General features: G+C 37.6%; 1 protein-coding gene across 1 annotated transcript in view; it reads left to right on the top strand.

The window, feature by feature from the left end:
• epas1b (endothelial PAS domain protein 1b) overlaps positions 1-17302 on the top strand; it is a 66425-nt gene extending 49123 nt beyond the window's left edge. The window contains exons 7-16 of the mRNA XM_059359325.1: positions 370-476; positions 2946-3093; positions 3856-4064; positions 4790-5001; positions 5317-5430; positions 5947-6479; positions 7282-7378; positions 7488-7569; positions 9053-9229; positions 10015-17302. Of these exons, the coding sequence (XP_059215308.1) occupies positions 370-476; positions 2946-3093; positions 3856-4064; positions 4790-5001; positions 5317-5430; positions 5947-6479; positions 7282-7378; positions 7488-7569; positions 9053-9229; positions 10015-10166 (1831 nt within the window). The 3' untranslated portion in view covers positions 10167-17302. The remainder of the gene's footprint in view (positions 1-369; positions 477-2945; positions 3094-3855; positions 4065-4789; positions 5002-5316; positions 5431-5946; positions 6480-7281; positions 7379-7487; positions 7570-9052; positions 9230-10014) is intronic.
• Positions 17303-19315: the final 2013 nt, after the last annotated feature.

Below are 19315 nucleotides of genomic sequence, written 5' to 3'. Positions count from 1 at the left end.
TTGAGGTATTTGCTGGGAATAGAGAACTGGAGAGAAATAAAAGGAAAGCAGGGATTTTTTAAAATGAGGTAAGCCAGCAACAAAATCCTCATTAACAAAGTGAACTCGTGATGAAAGTGACGGAAAGAGATTAGCTGTTCCCAGAAACACAGGTTAGCAGGATCAAGAAGAGACAGAGAATGTGAACAATTCTTATTTTTGGAAGACTCACCTCTGCTTCATTTCCAAATTGTGCATTAAGCCTTTTGAAGTTCAGGAGTGGAGGATTTGTCTTCTGAGCATCTTGTGATAGGAGTAAACCAAAGAAAAGTTTAAATTGATAACATTTAATCGTGTGCATGATAAAACGTGTGTTTGTGTGTGTTTCAGGGTAACAGAGTTGATTGGTTACACTCCTGACGATCTGCTGGGTCGTTCGATCTACGACTTTTACCACGCGCTGGACTCAGACGGCGTCACAAGGAGTCACCACAACTGTAAGTATACACACTGATGGAGCATGAAAATTAATGTGGATCCAGGTTGTCTAAAGTCCCGTTTGGTGGATTAACATTTCACTGGGCAGTGACCTGGAGAAAGGTAGATTACCATGCAAAAAAAACTCCAAATACAAAGACATTACTCTGGTCATGATTTAAGTTACAGGAGGATCTGGGAAAACACAGGAAAGAAGTAGTTAATTGTAATTAGTAACTGTAATTATGACTCAGGTGGGTGTATAAAGTCATGCACTTCAGACCAGAATGAGCACTGAGCAGTGAAGTGGTGTCAAAATCACCCCAACACCCCATGGGAAATAAATCCAGTCTGCATCTGGCTTTATAATGATTGTATTTGCATAAACAAGCTAATAGGGGCTCAGGGGCTACAAATTCATTACATTAATGATGTGTCCTCAAAAAGATAGAAGTACACGAATGCATGTTTGTGTCTTCTCGTACTTCCTACATAGTGAGGACCATGTCTTTAACCAGCAAACTGAGGACATTTTTTCTTTAAAGGCCTGTTTGAGGGTTAAGACTTGATTTTAAGCTTCAGGTTATGAATAGGTTTAGGTTAGGTGGTTAGGGTTGGGGTTAGCCATTTAGTTGTGATGGTTAAGGTTAGGGGTCAGAGTCCTCACAAAGATAGAAGGACAAGAATGTGTGTGTGTGTGTGTGTGTGTGTGTGTGTGTGTGTGTGTGTGTGTACACAGAGCAGGGCCGTGGTATTAAGATGTCTTGCCTTTATTAAATTAAGCACAGCCATTGTTTGCACATCAGACAGGGACAGGAGACCAGCTGGCCTCTATTGCATTCTGTGTATGTGTGTGTGTGTGTGTGTGTGTGTGTGTGTGTGTGAAAAAACAAGAGCAAAACCATCACTCTAAGGGCCAATACTCTTGATAATGATCATGATTTTTAGAAGCAAAATGATACTTTGGTTTGCTGAGAATAAGATGGTTTTAAGTAAACTACACAGATAAATCGACTACAAACTTAATTAAAAATAATCAGGAAATCTTTGATAACATCTCATCATCACGTACAATGTAATTTCAGATCCGACCTTTAAGACCTATTTTTCATAAAACAATTAATAGAGTCTTGCAATCCCGTTGAAGTTCAAGTAATTAAATACAATTCTAGAAATGATGATTATCTGTAAATTGAAACGAAAAGACAAGATGAAGGAACTGACAACAATATATTAGGCATTAGATTATCTGCAGATTTTGTTGAGTGTGTGGGCAGTTCCTCAGTCTTCAATTGGCTGAAATCTGCGTAGATAAAGAGCTCTCTATCTGTCTCTCTGTGTCACACACACGACCCGCTCTCACGGCCAACGTGACCAGCCTGTTGATCAGCGCATGCTAACAGTGTTCTCTGCTACATGTAATGTTGCCCCGAGCTTCCTCCACACACACACACACACACACACACACACACACACACACACACTCACAGGCCTTATGTACACTCTCTGACCACAGCTCTGCTCCTTTCCCACGCCAGTGCTGAACTTTGGACTGCAGCCAGTACATCTCCGTCTCTGCTCAAAGTCAAACATCCCACTTTCTCCTGCTGACCAATGTTGGCTTGATTTCACAGTCTGCTGCAAAAAAAACTGCATCTATTTTCAGTGAATAATGCAATAATTCCACATTGAAATTAGAGAAAAATACAGCACATATAGCTGCTCTGAGCCTTGACTGCAAGGTTGAAAGGTTAATGTGAAATCAAACCTGGTCTCACAGGAATCCGTGGAATAGCCACGGAATCACTCAAATTTCCGTGAACTGACACGGATTTCGCTACAATGCAAGTTAATGACAGTCATATCCTGTGGCTATTCCATGGATATTTTTTCCTATTGGTTTGTTCCAAGTCATGTGACTTTCAAGGTCCCGGCGGTCAGAACAAAAAAACATGGTGGACAGTTCTCTAATTTTTAGTGAAAAAAATCAATATTTTGACTTTGTTTCTGCATAAAAATGGATTTTGATCACATTTCTAGCGAGAAATATATGTTTTATTTTCTAAATATTCACTCAGTGAATGTACATAATCACTTTGTATGTTGGAATAGCCACGGGATATGACTGTCATTAACTTACATTGTAGCGAAATCCGTGTCAGTTTCACGGAAATTTGAGTGATTCCGTGGCTATTCCACGGATTTTGAGTTGAGCAAATCTGTGGCTATTTCACGGATTCCTGTGAGACCATGTTGGTTAAATCATATCTTGTTAGCACTCATAACATTGAACAAGATCAAACAATGATAATTCTGTGTTTAATAAATACAGCTCCCATCCAAACCTCACAGGAGCTGCAGCTAAATAATGAAACATTTGACATCATTCAAAGGTTGAGGACAGTTTTTTCTGCAGCATAAAAAGTGACCTCTGTTACACATGAGTCATCAAAAGTCTCAAAACACACACTCTTTCTCTGTTTCTGCAGTGTGTTCCAAAGGCCAGGCAGTGAGTGGTCACTATCGCATGCTGGCCAAAAACGGAGGCTACGTCTGGGTAGAAAGCCAGGGAACTGTTATCTATAACAGCCGCAACTCCCAGCCCCAGTGCATCGTGTGCATCAACTATGTTCTCAGGTGAGCCGACTGTCCTGCCCTGCAAATTGTGCACTGCAAAAAATGTGTCTAAAAACAAGATAAAACCACTAAATCTGAGGGAAATGATCTTGCTGCATGGACAGATAATTTCACTTGACAAGACTTCTTAAATTAAGATTGTTAAATCTAGAAATAAGCATGTTGAACACTTAAAATAAGAAATTACTCTTAAAACAATATAATTTATAATTTATAATTTTTTTTTATCTCGGTAAGAAACAAATAGTTGTCAGTGAACTCTGTTCGGGCTAGTTCGTCGCTGCTTGCAGCTTTAATTTATCTTGTTTTGCAGAGTTAATTTCTTATTTTAAGAGTTCAACATGCTTATTTCTAAATTTAATGATCTTAATTTAAGAAATCTTGTCAAGGGAAATTATCTGTCCATGCAGCAAGATCATTTCCCTCAGATTTAGTGGTTTTATCTTGTTCTACCTTTTTTGCAGTGTAGGTAGAAAGTTGTACAAATCTAAATTGGATTTGTAAGAAAAGTTTCATTTATTTTGTCATGTTCATGAAGCAGATGCTTAAGTGAACAATAACTTGTACATTTAAAATACTCAGTTTTGTGGAAAAATTCAGTTTAAATTTTTTATGAGCTTTCATGGTGACTTTTGCTTTCGAGTGAGTGAGGAAGTCAAATTCCACACATGCATACAGTCGCCACATTATAAAGACACAATACACTGTACTCTGTATCCACTGAGTGCAAACTCACCGTGCTCTCCTTCTCCAAACCTGCAGTGACATCGAGGAGAAGTCGATGATTTTCTCCTTGAAGCAGACGGAGTCCCTGTTCAAGACGCGTCACATGAGCAGCTTCTTCACTGCAGGAGGTGCAGGTCTGACTGGAGAGCCAGGCGAAGCCCTCTTTACCAAACTCAAAGAAGAGCCAGAGGACCTGGCACAGCTGGCTCCGGCACCTGGAGACACAATCGTTGCTCTAGACTTCGGTCTGTATTGGTTCTGTCACTTGTTGGGTTCATTATGTTTGCATGGTAATGATTTGAACTAGTGTTTTTTCAGACAGTTAAACTTCTGTTTGTTAGTTAACTGAAATATAAAGTACATGAAGAATCAGTATTGTTGGTTTGGTTGTAGTTTCATGAATGACTTCCATTTTAGGCACTGATTAACCCTTAATAGGGCACTCATTGAAATACTTGCAAATTCCAAATTTCAACCCTAGAGAACATTGGAGGATATTACATACAGACAGAATGTGTAAAAAAAAACATACGGACCCGGGGGAGGGGGTTCATATTTTTAACTCAAATTAATCGTAAAAGAGTTGCACATTAGTGAGAAAAAAATCTCAAATTAATGGTAAAAAAACAAGATTAAAGTGGCAAATCTACGAGAAAAAAATGTGCAGATTTATGAGATTTAAAGTGATGAATCAGTGAGAAAAAAATTGTTGTTTTTTTTCCACTTTTTTTCTCGTAAATCTGCGACTTTTCTCGCGCAGATTTGCTTTAATCTAGTATTGTAGCCTGATCTTTGCTGATTAGCTGGACAAAATCCATGTGGTTCTTCAACCAAACAGAGAGACATGGGGACCCCATTTAGATATCGACTGAAGTTACCAAATATAGTTCTTCGCCCGATAAAGGGTTAAATATTTTTAAAGATATCGAAGCAAATGTTTCTGAATCTAATATCTGCTGCTTTCTTGCAGACCGTCCTCAGTTCGAGGAGCCTGCAGGATACACCCAGGTGTCTGCCGCAGCCATGCCCCCTCCGGGACCTCCATCTTGGGCCGCTGAGAGCCACAAGCCTGCTCCCCCTGCATCAGTTCCAAGGGACATGACCACCATGGCTGGTGCGTTCAGTATGCAGGAGAATCTGCCACCAGGCAGCGCCACTCCCAGCCTCAGCAGCTGCTCCACGGTGAGGACCACACTAAATGTCATTTGAAAAGATGAATTAGTTAGTGAAGCAATTGATTATGTTTGTTCTATCTGTGTTCAGTGAGGCCCGGGGGCCTAAAGGTCACTAACTGTGGGCAATGTGTGTGAGAATAACGGGGGTGGATAGCTGGAGGGTGAACAGTGAATAGTGCCTTTGTCAAAGCTCGTGTCTGTCTTTTTACTCTGTTCTCTAACATGTTGCCCCCTTTTTCTCTGCTTGTTCCTCTATGCTTGCTCCATCGATCTGGCCACCGCCCATTGTTCTCCTCTCCTCTCCTCCCCCTCACCCCTGCAGCCCAGCAGCCCAGGTGATTACTACAGCTCAGTGGAGAGTGACCTGAAGGTGGAACTGACTGAGAAGCTGTTTGCTCTGGACACAAAGAGCAGCAGCAGTCCTGCAAACACTGAGGTGTGTTTACCATCATTATGCTCATCAAAAACTTGGCCCCACCGTCCGTTCATTTGATTTCTGAGCTCTAAATTCTATTGAAAACTTTGCAGTTTTTATTACTGCTACCAAGTACCTAGCTTTTATCAAGTTTAATTGAACAGCAAAAATTACACATCCAACTTTTCAGCCTTTCAGAAACCCAAATCTCTGTGATCTTTGTGCATCAAACTTTTACTCCCTTCTAGGTTTTCACAATTCTGTCTAAACTTGATTGTAAAAATATATGGACATGAGGGGCGTTCCCGGTGGCACACCTGGTAGAGTGCGTACCGTAAAGGCATTGTCCTCGGCGGCCGGGGTTCGAATCCGACTCGGAGCCCTTTCCCGCATGTCTTCCCCTCTATCTCCCCCTCTGTCCTATCAATAAAGCCCCAAAAATGGCCCAAAAAATATCTTTGACCTAACTGGGCAATCATGTAAACAATATAAATAATTGCTTTCTTTAACAAACAACGTTGTCTTTTACGTTCCCAGAGGGACTTGAGTGACTTAGACCTGGATACGTTGGCTCCTTACATCCCCATGGACGGGGAGGACTTCCAGCTGAATCCTATCATTCCAGAGTCGGAGCCTCTGGAGAAAGGTGCAGCAGGATCCATGGGGAGCAACGGCAGTCTGGCCAAAATACACCCGTCGACCCAGCAGAGCTTTAGCAACATCGCCAGCCTCTTCCAGCCCCTGTCCTCCCCTCCACAGCCCCAGGGCCACTACCAGCAGCAGCCAGCTGCATCCTGGGCCACAGGGGAGAAGAGAGGCTCCAGCCAGGGGACTGCCGACCCCCGCACAGGGTCTTACATGTTGGGGCACATACAGAATCCCCCGTACCAGACTCCAGCCAGCACCCCTCTGTCCTCCATGGGTGGCAGGCACAATCTGCAGTGGCCACCGGATCCTCTGTTAACCTACCAACAACAACGAGCCACCAAGGCCTACCTGATGAACACGTTGTCAGGAGAGGAGCGCCCGTCCTGCCAACAGAACATGACACACCACCTGCAGAAACCAAGGTCAATACCTAGCACAAGTTTGCACTGCATGTATACTGCCTTACGAACCTGGTCTCACAGGAATCCGTGAAATAGCCACGGATTCGCTTAACTCAAAATCCGTGGAATAGCCATGGAATCACTCAAATTTCCGTGAAACTGACACGGATTTCGCTACAATGCAAGTTAATGACAGTCATATCCCGTGGCTATTCCATGGATATTTTTTCCTATTGGTTTGTTCCAAGTAACGTGACTTTTAAGGTCCCGGCGGTCAGAACAAAAAACATGGCGGACAGTTCTCTCATTTGTAGTGAAAAAAATCAATATTTTGACTTAGTTTCTGCATAAAAATGGATTTTGATCACATTTCTAGCGAGAAATATATGTTTTATTTTCTAAATATTCACTCAGTGAATGTACATAATCACTTTGTATGTTGGAATAGCCACGGGATATGACTGTCATTAACTTGCATTGTAGCGAAATCCGTGTCAGTTTCACGGATTAAGTCTAAAATACACAAATCTTTTTGAAAAGAGTTGTTGAACAACATTATAGTTACTGCACTCTGTTTTTGCATTAATAGAAATTAGTGTTATAGCCCTTACCTACTTATAACCTGTTTGGCTGGCCAAGTAAAAAAAGTTTTTAAAAAAAAACTTTAAAGCAGATTTTCTAAGTTTTACCCTTTGCGTAGTTACTGCAGTTAGGCTTTGTAGGGTAGTATACATAACTACAAATGAAAACTTGCAATGCAAAGTTAATCTAAAAACTGCTGCCACTTGGATGTCACATTTAAACGTTTTTGTTGTGTGTGCAGGTCCCTTGACAATTTTGTACAGGCCTACAGAGACATGAGTCCGGCCAGAATGGTCTTGGCCGACAATACCAAGCGCTCCTTCACTCAGATGACTGTGGTGAGTTTGCAGGAATTTATCACATGGGTTACCCACCATTAAGCCACACTAATAAAGTTGCATGCCTTGAATGATCACTCTTTTTTTTGTGGACATGCTTTGGTTTCAGGGTGAAAGTACGGCACCAGAAATCCTGTGGAAGAAGATGAGGGGTGACATTGATCGCTCCCTCAGCGCAGGATCAATAGCAGGTATCAGCACCGCATCTGTGTGACTGAAAAGATTGGGCCTCATTCACCAATATCTTCTTAAGAATCTTCTTAGATTCTTTCTTAAGTCCTTCTTAAGAAGATTTCTAAGAAGACCCTACGTCAGATTCATCAACGTGTTCTTAAGCTGCTGAATTGTTCGCAGCCGTGTTCTTAAATTGATGAATGCCATCTCCTGGTAAATAGAGCGGGCGTGCCAGGTGAGTCTAATTAACATAGGATTAGCATAGGTAGCCACCCATTAATGCCCATAAAAGGGCCCATAAAAAGGAGTGCAGGGCCGTGTGTAGACGCCACACAGAGGAAACAGCAACAGAATGCCTACCAAAGCGTAAATCCGCTGGAGCACAGGTAAAAAGAAAAAAAAACTTTAGCAGTTCAGAACTAGAAGTTCTGCTGCAGGAGATCACTCGGAGGAAGAAAATTATATTTAGCAGCCTTAGTGCAGGTTGCACCAACACAAACAAAAAGAAGGCCTGGGAGGCAGTTACGCGTACAGTGGATGCATTAAAATGAACAAGAAATGGAAGAAAAATGATGTTCTAATAATTTTTTCCATGACTGTATATACACTGCTCAAAAAAATAAAGGGAACACTTAAAAAACACAATGTACAGTAACTCAATCACACTTCTGTGAAATCAAACTGTCCTTGAATGTGTGCTATCACTAATTGACAGCATGATTTCCAATTTACTTGATTCATGTTGTAGCGTTGGCACATTTCATTTAATTAAAATAAAAAATGATATAAATGAAATGAATAAATAAATAAATAAATACATAAATATGAGGGAAATTTCACTGGAATGTATTTTATTGAACTTAACAAAAGAAGACAACACAACCATGCCAACATGTCAGCACTGAAATGTGCTTAACCCTTAATAGGGCACTAATTGAAATACTTGCAAATTCCAAATTTCAACCCTATAATACTGCCAGAATGTGTAAATATACGGACCTGGGGAATATTTAGAGAAATAAATTTACAACATTAAACTGGCAAATCTACGAGAAGATTTATGAGAATGAAGTGGTGAATCTGCGAGAAAAAAGCTTTTTTCCCCACTTTTTTCTTGTAAATCTCTGACTTTTTTCACACAGATTTGCCACTTTAAATCTCTTAAATCTGCAACTTTTTATCTTGTAGATTTGCCACTTTAATCTAGTCAATTTGCAACTTTTTTCTAAAAATATTTTTATTTTGGATATCCGCTGAAGTTACCAAATACGGTTATTCGCCGGATAAAGGGTTAAGAGTACTCCTGAGTGTTCCTAGGATTTGTTCTTACCGAAGAAAAATCTTGGATAAGAAAAAAATTCATGAATGCCACAATCTTCGTAAAATCTTCGTAAGTAGGACTTTAGAACAAATTTGTTCTTAAGAACGGTTCGTGAATGAGGCCCATTGTGCACTACTTTGTTTTCCACCATTAAACTGAACCTGTATTCTCTCCGTCAGTGTCAGAGATGGGGAGGATGATGCCAGGCAGCATGTCCACATGTCTCAGCTCTCTGCACCAACACAGGAAGTCTCTGTATCCAGGGAACGGGATAGGTGCTGCAAATGAAAAACCCTTTTCTCAAAAGAGCTGCAAATACACAGAGTATAACATGCTGTCTTCTAACAAGACTGAGGGTAAGCTGACCTCACTGAACTCTTTACAATCCACAGTGGTAAAACTGCCTCGAAACTTAAATAACATGACTAGAAATTATGATGATTAAGCTTTTTTATGCCCTAGTTGTTGAATTAATTAACATTACATGAATTATTTCATGCTTTTTGTGCATTAAGTCAGCTCTGAATTAATAATAGTTTATTTGCCCTGAATACACGTTTTCCTCTATTATTTTTACTGAAGATTCACCCAAATAAATTAAAAAATATATTGTAAATAAGCTGATGGAAACAGGCAAAAACGTTGTACTTGTTTTAAGAAAATAAGATTTTTAGGTCTCAATGACAACTTTTTACTTTTTTACCCTTTTATTTGTCTTTTTTATCTCTAACTCTGTTTTGGATTGAGTTTTTATTACTATTTTATTCTATTTTATTTTATTGTTTTACTGTTTTTAGTATTTTATTCTTTTTATTGTTTTTATTTATACCCAGTTGTGTATGATTTATTCTATTTTAATAACTGTACAGCACTTTGGTCAACTGAAGCTGTTTTTAAATGTGCTCTATAAATAAACTTTGGCTTGACTTGACTTGACTTAACTTTATTATCTGCAACTTTATGCATGCAGTAAATCATTGAAACACAGATTTTAACCTTTGCACTATTCAATGTTTAGTCTTAGATTCTCATTTCTTACTTGTGATTTTCTTTTTAAATGCATCGCCAATGACTGTTTCACTGTAATTGTTGTGCACACGAAAAATGTAAAACTTTCTTTCCATTTCTGTTTTTTTTCTAGGTATTGCTAGTCGTTTGCTGGGCCCTTCGTTTGAGGCCTCCTGTCTGCCGGAGCTGACCCGTTACGACTGCGAGGTCAATGTCCCGCTGCAGGGCAACCTGCACCTCCTTCAGGGCTGTGACCTGCTGAGAGCCCTGGACCAGGTCTCCTAAAGCCCCAGATTTAAAACCCGCCATAGACCCAGACTCATAAGCCTCAACCTGCAGCCCGAGACTTAAGCCTCTCTTCGCAAGCTACCTATAGGGATTGGTATTCATAACCACATCCTGCCTTATTTAGTGTACATGGCTCAGCCCCACAATCTGCTCCCTGTCCCTTTATCGCTCAGTACCTAGACCATCTAAACGAGCTGAGATATCAGGGTGAAGCCACTTACATCCCTTTATCCTCGAGCTCTCTACTCAGATCAGATGCCGGTTGAGTAACCAGTGTGTAAAGGTTGATCCACACATATAAGATAACATGAGTCAGCTGGTGAATAAAGGTCAGCGCGAGACAACTAACTAACAGAGTAAAAATGACGCAACACTGTCTGACCTGTGTCATAAAGTCTAGACACTGGGATTTATCGCTGATCATCGGGTTTGGTTGCGTGGGGTCCGAACCTACAACCTGTGTCTTATCCGTCACAGACCTCCACCCTGATATGAACTCTATGCAGCTCAGTTCCCTTCTCTTTATCATCTTACTCGTTTAGCTCAGAGGAAAAGCTATGATACTACCTAGACACTGTGTTTCTTTCAATTTGTTGTATTTGACCAGCAATTAGACCCTGCCCACTTTCGCAGACCCAGGCAAAGCCTCAAGCAAGAGTTGGGTATCATTAGAATAGTAGCTGTTTTCAAATTTACAACAAGCAAGAATTCCTTACAAAGGATGCTCTATGATTTTGCTTATTGATAACTGAAAAGCTCCCAAATCACAAAATGCCGTCTTTGGACGTCCAACACAAGTAAAAACGATGTTTAAATGCACATATAGAGATTTTTTGAATTATTATTTTAATGATAAACTAATTAAGATAAGTGTTTTTTTTTCTTTTTCGACATATTTAACTTTTTTTAAAATCATTTTTAAAAGACAAGAAACAGAATAAAGAAGCAGAAGCTCAATAAAAATGATGCCCAACTCTGCTCAAGTCTTTCAAGTCTTTTCCACATCCGCAAACAGATGCACACACAATTCTGCAGTCAGCCTGCCTCTTCTTGCCTGACTCGATCCCAGCTGAGTCACCACCTTCAGAGTCTCACAGTAGCATTAGGTCGGTTTGGGTCAAGTTGACATATGCATTATATTGTTATTTTAGTTATTATAATTTCGCTTTTATCAGATGTCCTTGCGTTATTTAATCGAAATCGACGGGATACTTTTTATGTTCTTAGTCTAACTACCAGATTCTTTTATTTTTAAGGTTTTGGTGTCTGAACTCACAGACACACAAAAAATAAACATATATTGCAATACATGTACTCTACTGTAAGTTGAATATTGTTAAGTTTTGTTTTTCTATCTCCTCTCTTTTTAAATCTATCCTTGATTTATCTTGACTTGTTTCTCTAACTTTCTCAGTCAGGTTAGTAGCTCGTGTGATTACAGGTTTTGTTTCTTTTCTTATTGTGCAATTATTTCATTGAGTTAAAGCTAATATAGCCAGCGACAAAGCTTGCCTTATCCACACATCTGGTAGATTTTTCAAAGGATCTGACTCGCACTCACCAGAAGAGTTTATATAGATAGAAATTGTAGACAATAAATTGCAATATTGAAAACTATAAAAAAATAAAAAAAGACTAAGGAGCAGGGGTGAGTGTGCAAAAGGGGGCCCCCCTCCTGCAGGGAAATTTCATTCCTAGCTTTAATTTTCGCCTCCAATAGTATTAAAGTGTTCTCAACTACAGAACAAGTTTTGAACAAGTATTTAAGCCTGTTTTTCCAACCTGTCATGTGCAGGTTTTATTGTTTTTCTAACATTGCAGGCAGCCATTGGTTTCCATTCATTTCTGTGCAGAATGAACATCAATTAGCACTCTTTTAAAAAAATATTTTTTGTCAAAATTACATTATCTGTTAAATTGCAACATGATTTTACAAGTCTGCTCTAAAATACCTGCTTCATTTAATTAAATTATAATACACTGTAGCGCTGAACGTAACAATTATTATTTATCTCTTCGTCTTTTCTTTTTTAAATTATTGTATTGTTCATATTAATTATTATTTCCCAGAGCCGAAAGTAGCAATTTAAAATCGGACCATCAGTCCAAAAGCCAAAGAGATTGAGATTACTATCATACATCGGCTGCATAATTCAAATTTAACGCAAATGATTTTTGCTATCTTATCTATCTCAACTATAATAAAACGTTGCATGTCATCTCTGTCATTCATATTCGCATAGTTCAGAAATTAAAATAAACCAATGTCTCCCTGAAATGGTAGAAAAAAATGTCTTTTTATAGAATAGTTAGCTTTAATGTTTGTAGTAAAGGGGCTAAACCTTGCAAAGTAAAGCTAACTGGCTCAAATGCCCTTCACATGCCCACAAATATCCTCCAATCACTGGGGGCTAATCAGACATGTGCTACAAGGTTAAGAGGGGCTTTTTGGCTGATCAGAAGGGCAATTGGGCCAATCAGAGTGCCACTGGAGTAGGTTTGAACTGTACTTTGGGCTCCTCAGAGCCAAAACAGAGATTATGTCAGCTTTGTTGTGATTTTATCTTTAAAACGTGGCGTTAGGAAAAGGCCACTTCAGCTTTTAGATTAAGCAGGGCAGCAAAGGCCGCCCCCTTTGCACCCACCCCACAAACTAAACTACACAGGGTAAAGTCAGACGGCAGCAGAATCGCATTATACATATGTACATAGCAGCAGCAGCAGCCTTAGTTTCAGTGCAGTGCAGCAGCCTGTGAAGTGACTTGAAAGTGTATGTATTATTTTCTATGATTAGGACAAGGCCAGTTTTACTTGTAATTCACGACACAGAGTGGCTGCAGATATCAAGTAGCTTTGATACAAAATATTATTAGTCGTCCTATTACACGATGAACTAGAGCTTTTATTTTCAAACTATAAATGTCAGACAATATGCCCTTTGTGAAAACTCTCCTTTCCTGTTCTTAATCTCTATTTTCTTTTTTCTTTTTTGAGGTAATCGTCTTTGTGTGGTGACCACTTAAAGAGTTATATGAATTATAGAGCTTTGTTCACATATACGTTACGTATTTAAAAAAGACAAAACTAATGTTGAAGATAGTGTTTGTGTGTTCTGGTACTTTGTCCTTATCTACCCCTGTAGATGCAGAAGGATCAGATCCCTTGCAGTGCTGTTTCCCTTTTGTGCTGTTTCTATGTTGTGGCATTTTTCCCCAAACCACCAGAGTTTTATCCTTAAATATCCTTTTTTCCTAAAATATCGATCGCATCTGTTGGTTGGGCAGTACTGTTTTTGTTCTCGCTTTAAGACGATAAAACTAAACTAAAAAAAAAAATTAAAAAAAAGGAAATAAGTTCAGATTAAAGATGAATATCAGTTTCACTTTTCAGATATGTAGCATTTTATGTATTGTAAAGAAGATGATTAATCACATAGTTTTAAAGTTGCATATATACAAGCAATGGTGCTTCATAGACCGATGTATTTGTCATTTTGAGAACTTGTATTACATCTCTTGGATCCAATAACACTATATTTTGATGTTCTCTGCTTTATGTTATGCTGAAATTTTCTTTGAATCAATATAATGTGCCTTATGGTCGTCTCAATACACAAATACACATACAGGAGTTTGCCCTTCAAGTGCACAGTTTGTTTCCTGCAACCTGTAGATGACTTCCTTCGACTCTGGGAGCTATTTTTGGATGAAATCTTAACTTGACATTGTGTCTTTAAATCTTGTCTTTTGTACATTGGCAATATAATGTCGCAGTTGGGATGATTTTCATAAATAGCTCTCAGGTTTTTTTTTTTATAGCCAACAGCTCCTTGACAGCCTCCTCTCAAACATCCATTTAGGCAAAGATCAAACAATAGAAGCATTTTTAGATTAAAGTAGAACCCTGTTAGAACCCATCGTAGATCCCCTGGTGAAGACGAGTCAAAACTTGTGCAAGGTTTTTAAGGGAACGGGTTATCCAGCTCATCAAACAACTAATAGTCTGTTTGTTGATGAAGCTGCTTGTGGGTTTTTTTTGGTTTAGTTGGAAAAAGATTTAACTGAACGATAAAAGTTCTCCTGGGATGGTCACACGTCACACATGTTAAGAGTCCATTACTGTCACTCTGGAAAACCAAATTCGAACGGCTTTTATTTTGAAAATATATTATAACTTAACTCAACATGCGCATAGAATCTTTCAGATTCAAATTTCAGAGACGGCATCTTAGTTTCATGGTTTTGGCCGTTAGTTTTACCAGGTACAATCACATTATTTGGACCTAATGTGGTAATTCAGATGTTTAGAAAAGTCTAGAAGCATCAGATCTGCAGTTTTAGTAAATTGCAGTATCTAAGCGTTTGAGAGGGGATGTGGGCAGAGAAACAGTTTGAACAGTTACGAAGGAGATAAGGGAGATACATCCTGCTCAGCCTGCCCACTGAAGCATATCTCTCAACTCCTCCACTCGACTTATAAATCATCTGTTTATACTCTCACGCCCCCTCTCGCTTCACTTTCTTTTAAGACTCAAAAGACAGATTTGGTTTTCCCTCCCCTGATATGTCAGTAATTACTTTAGACAAGATGCCATTTTTTTAAATGTTGCATACAAATTGAAATCAAACTAAATTAGTTTTCCAGATGCATGTTTTTGTGCAACATAAAACTGTTAAACTGTTAAAGAATTCCAGTTAATTCTTGCAGACCAAAGAAGGTTTTCGGACCACTTGTTGTGACACATGGAAGAAGAACAGCGCCTCAGATGGACTTTTTTTAAGCAACTGATGAGATTTGAAGTAAATTGTGTTAATGTATGTGGAAAGAGTTGGCTAGATGGAAGTCGATTTAAAAAATAAAAATCTAGGAGGAGGGGAAGTCCCACCCACGTTTTAGCCTCTGCTTCGCTAGCTTAATAATTTTTACAAATGTAAAATGTATATTCCCAGTCATTTAAACTAAGACAAAACAACTCTTATTTTGTGAACATTTTACTGCTTATAGTAGATATTAGTTTGTCTTAGAGGTGGGATAGAAACCTGAGGAACAGGTGCCAGCTACTTGCAGATGCAGAATAAACTTAAATGCTAGTAGCACAGATGCTAAACCAAAAATGGGTGGGGCTTCAGCTCTCTATAGACCAGTTTGGAGTGAGTGTGCATACTGGTGGCAGAAACTCAGAGGAAAACTATTACGATCTATAAACAATAAGAAAATAGAGTTAAACAGAAGCGTTTCAGGGGGTAACGATGTCTTGCTGTGCTGTTGGATGTCAAAACAGAAATGGTGAAAAAAAGAAAAACTGGCCTTTATTCTTAGCGATTACTTTGTCATGAGCCACATGTCTCCCTGTTGCTTTGACAAAATAAAACATGGAAATAAATACATTTTGGTAACATTTAAATTCTCATTGATCACCGTTGTCAGCCTAAATTGATTTTTACATTCTCCAATTATAAAAATATGTAGCCTGCAGACAGCAAAAAAAGCAAAGAGGCAAAGAAAAAAGCTTAAATCATCTGGTCCTTCGCTGTATCCTCAAAATGTTTCCAAATCTAACTATTGCTATACTGCCCTACAAAGTCTAACTGCAGTAACTACATTTTTGGTCAAAAGTGAGTTATAACTATGTTATAACTTGATGTCTGTTTTATCTTGTGATAATTATATCAAAACCGCAAAATCCAACTCAAAAGCAAGTAGTAATTTTAGTTACCAAGGTCTGCTTTGGATATATATACTAATTAAAACATAAAGATAATAGAAATTATAAGTTTATTTGAAAGGGAAACTAATATCTAGAAAGTGATTAAGTAAGAAAAAGTGAGATAAAATGATATTAGGACTAAAATATAACATTTCTACATAATATTAAGTCTAAATTACGTGAGTATTGAATTTGAAAACGTTTATCAACTGAAGACAAAATATAAAAGCTGAAAGAAGACAACACTCTGTTTGTGCGTTACTATTAGAACCTTTTACAGCAGTGCAGTAACTACATTTTTGGGGTCAAAGGTCAAATAAATCATCATGATTTTTTTGCATAAAAATGACATCATCAATACATGTAGAAATTAGTGTCATATCACTTATCTACCTATAACTCATTTGGCTGGCCAGACACTTTAAAGCAGTTTTTCTCAGTTTTACCTTTTGCCTAGTTACTGCAGTTAGACTTTGTAGGGCAGAATAGATTTCAAATGGATTTTTATTTCATTTTTTCTTTCACTGCCAGTGCTTCTGGCTTAGCCTGATCTGCAGCAAGAAATTAGCAAATTGCTTTCTTTATAAAGCTCAAATTTGCAGCTCCAGGTTGAATTTTCCTTTATCTTTTCAGTTTAAATGGAAGAGGATGCTGACTTCAAATTCCTGCCCTAATATCATCACAGGTTGCAGCTGCACTCTTTTAAAAGTCGAGCTGTGTGTCGATGAAATGAGCACTGCAAATATGAGATTTTCAGATTGGTTTCTGTTCTGATATTCAACGACACAGCTGTCATTATTGTTTTCATAGATCGGCCGTTAATACTAGCTATTTCCCTCTGAATTTTATTAAAGTAACATATATAGGAGCAGTACCTCTGTCTTCAGACATATTTTGATGTTTAGCCACTCTATTTTGGGTCCTTTACCAGTAGCTTACTGTCACTTTCTGCCACCAGGTAGTTTGTAAAAAATAAACTGGTCTATTTAAACCCTAGAAAGCTCTCACCAGTCCCACTTCTCAACATACTGTGCTGCTTGAAGGGTGTCATCCCAAAACTGATGTGACAAAGCGTTTCATTCATTCATTCATTCATTCATTCATTCATTGCAGTTCCTCTTTAAAGACGATATCAGCATCTTGTCTTGTGTCTCGTGTGACAACAGGGTTTTTTTTTTCTTTATGGGATCCATGTTCAGCTACTTTTATTCTATTTTTGTCATACAGTAAAGTTATATTAGCCGATTCTGCATTTTTTTAATATGCTAAAAATTCAAATTGATATTATTATTATTATTATTATTATGATCATATACTGTTATTATTGGTATTACTATATGATTACTATATGGGGAATTTTACCCAATAAGAAGTTTGTGTTTCTGCACTGATATCTTATCATTAAAGCATACTGATCTTACCCTCCCTCACTGGCTTCATGCATGGTTTATTGTTGTTCATTTTTATTTTACATTACTTTTATGTTCTTATCAATAAATTATTAGCAGTTTTATGGAGTAGATTATTCACAATAATTAAGTAAATTTACTCAGTATTATAACAGTTAAATATGCTCAAGTTTTTTTTATTATAATGATACTAATCCATAAAAGTTTGCAGAAGTATTGTGCTTTTTGGTTAAATATTTACAAGTTTTGATGTTTTTTGTTATCTTACATACATGTATATGATAATGTATATATATATATTTATATATTTATATATATATATATATTTATAACTAAGAATTAAGTTGAAAATATGTTTGGCTTTCCTTACATTAAAGTATAAATTTTGGATGCTATAGAGCTACCTAAAGCTGTCCTCCCTATCACAGCAATAAATAAATAAAATATTAAGCATAAACCTAAATATTTGCAACATTTACATTTCTCCAGATATTATGAATCAGTGGTAAATAACAGAGGCCCCATGTTTGTTTGTTTGTTTTTATTTAGATCCCCATTAGCTTTTGCAAAGCAGCAGCTATTGTTGCTGGGATCTATCATATTTCAGTGTGACAATACAATGTAGAATACACAGAATGATAACAGACATGACATACATTATATGAATACATAACATCAAACAAAAAGAACACACAGACAATACGTAATTATATTTAACATAGAAAATGGTTGACAAAACAAATCCAAAACAAAACAACGTGGTGTCGCTATGACGAACAGCTACATCAAGTAGTACTAAAATCCGCAATGGATAACAAAGCAAAAAGCGGATTAACATTATGCCTGTACCTGTGTTAGAAAGGCTATAATAATATATTAATAATAGGGCTGGGTAAGATTAATAATATTTTTTAATTTTTATTTTTTTTTATTTAATCTTTATTTAACCAGGAAATATCCCATTGAGATTAAGAACCTCTTTTACAAGGGAGCCCTGGCCAAGAGGCAGCAAACACAAAATACAGTTACATATTTATATAAGACAACAAACAAGTGCAAATTCCATTGTGGGATTGACCTCAATAACTCTGTTTGGATTTCAAAGTACTCAATGAAATTAAGTCAGTTCATTTGTAACTGTAACATTCCATGCATTAGGTGCAGAATAAACAAATTCCCTTTTACCAACTCTGTACGAGCAGAAGGGACAGGAAGCAACAATTGATCTGAAAGTACACCAATGACTCTGAGCCCTTGGAGTGGCCAGAGCAGGCCATCCTACCCCAGAGTATCATTCACAATGGTGAGTGGACATCTTACAGTTAGTAATGAAGCTCAAAGAAGCATGATAAACCGTATAAATCAATTATTATTATTAGTTATTATGCCATTCTTAATAAAAACCATCAATAATGAAAAATCTAGTTTTTACATCTAACCAACCTAATGATTTGTGCATTTTAATAACATTAGTTCTCCATCCATTAGGAGGTAGGAACTGGTAGTGGTTCCACCAGCGGGGAGCAAGAAATGCAAAGAGTCTGGATTGTCTTGGACCAACAGGGGGCAGAGCCAGGCGCCGTTTATTGGAAGACTGCAACGGTCATGAGGTAGCATATGCCTGAATCAGGACGTTCAGGTAGGTAGGAGCAGTACCACAGACAACTTAGTAATTATCTGTGACCAGTTTAACCCTCTGGAGTCCACGAAAGTAAGTCAACAACAAGTAAAACAAGTAAAATCATGTTAATACTTGTCCAATTTAATTATTGGACATGTATTAACATGATTTTACTTTTTTTGCAAACATTTTTCTAATTTAGCTTTGTGCATTTAGCATTTGTAATGCATTTTTTTGTGTTTACTGTTTTTTTTTGTGTGTCATTTCTTTGTGTTTTTTTCTGTGTTTCTTGTCATTTCTTTGTTTTTATCTGTGTTTTTTGTAATTTCTTTGTGTTTTTTTATAATTTCTTTGTTTTTATGTATTTTTATTATGTTTTTGGTGTGTTTTGAGTGAGTTTGTAAGTGTT

Source organism: Centropristis striata, chromosome 20 (assembly GCF_030273125.1).
Source record: "Centropristis striata isolate RG_2023a ecotype Rhode Island chromosome 20, C.striata_1.0, whole genome shotgun sequence".
Lineage (NCBI taxonomy): Eukaryota > Metazoa > Chordata > Actinopteri > Perciformes > Serranidae > Centropristis > Centropristis striata.
Note: the sequence above shows the minus strand (reverse complement) of the source record. Positions and strands in the feature narration are given on the sequence as shown.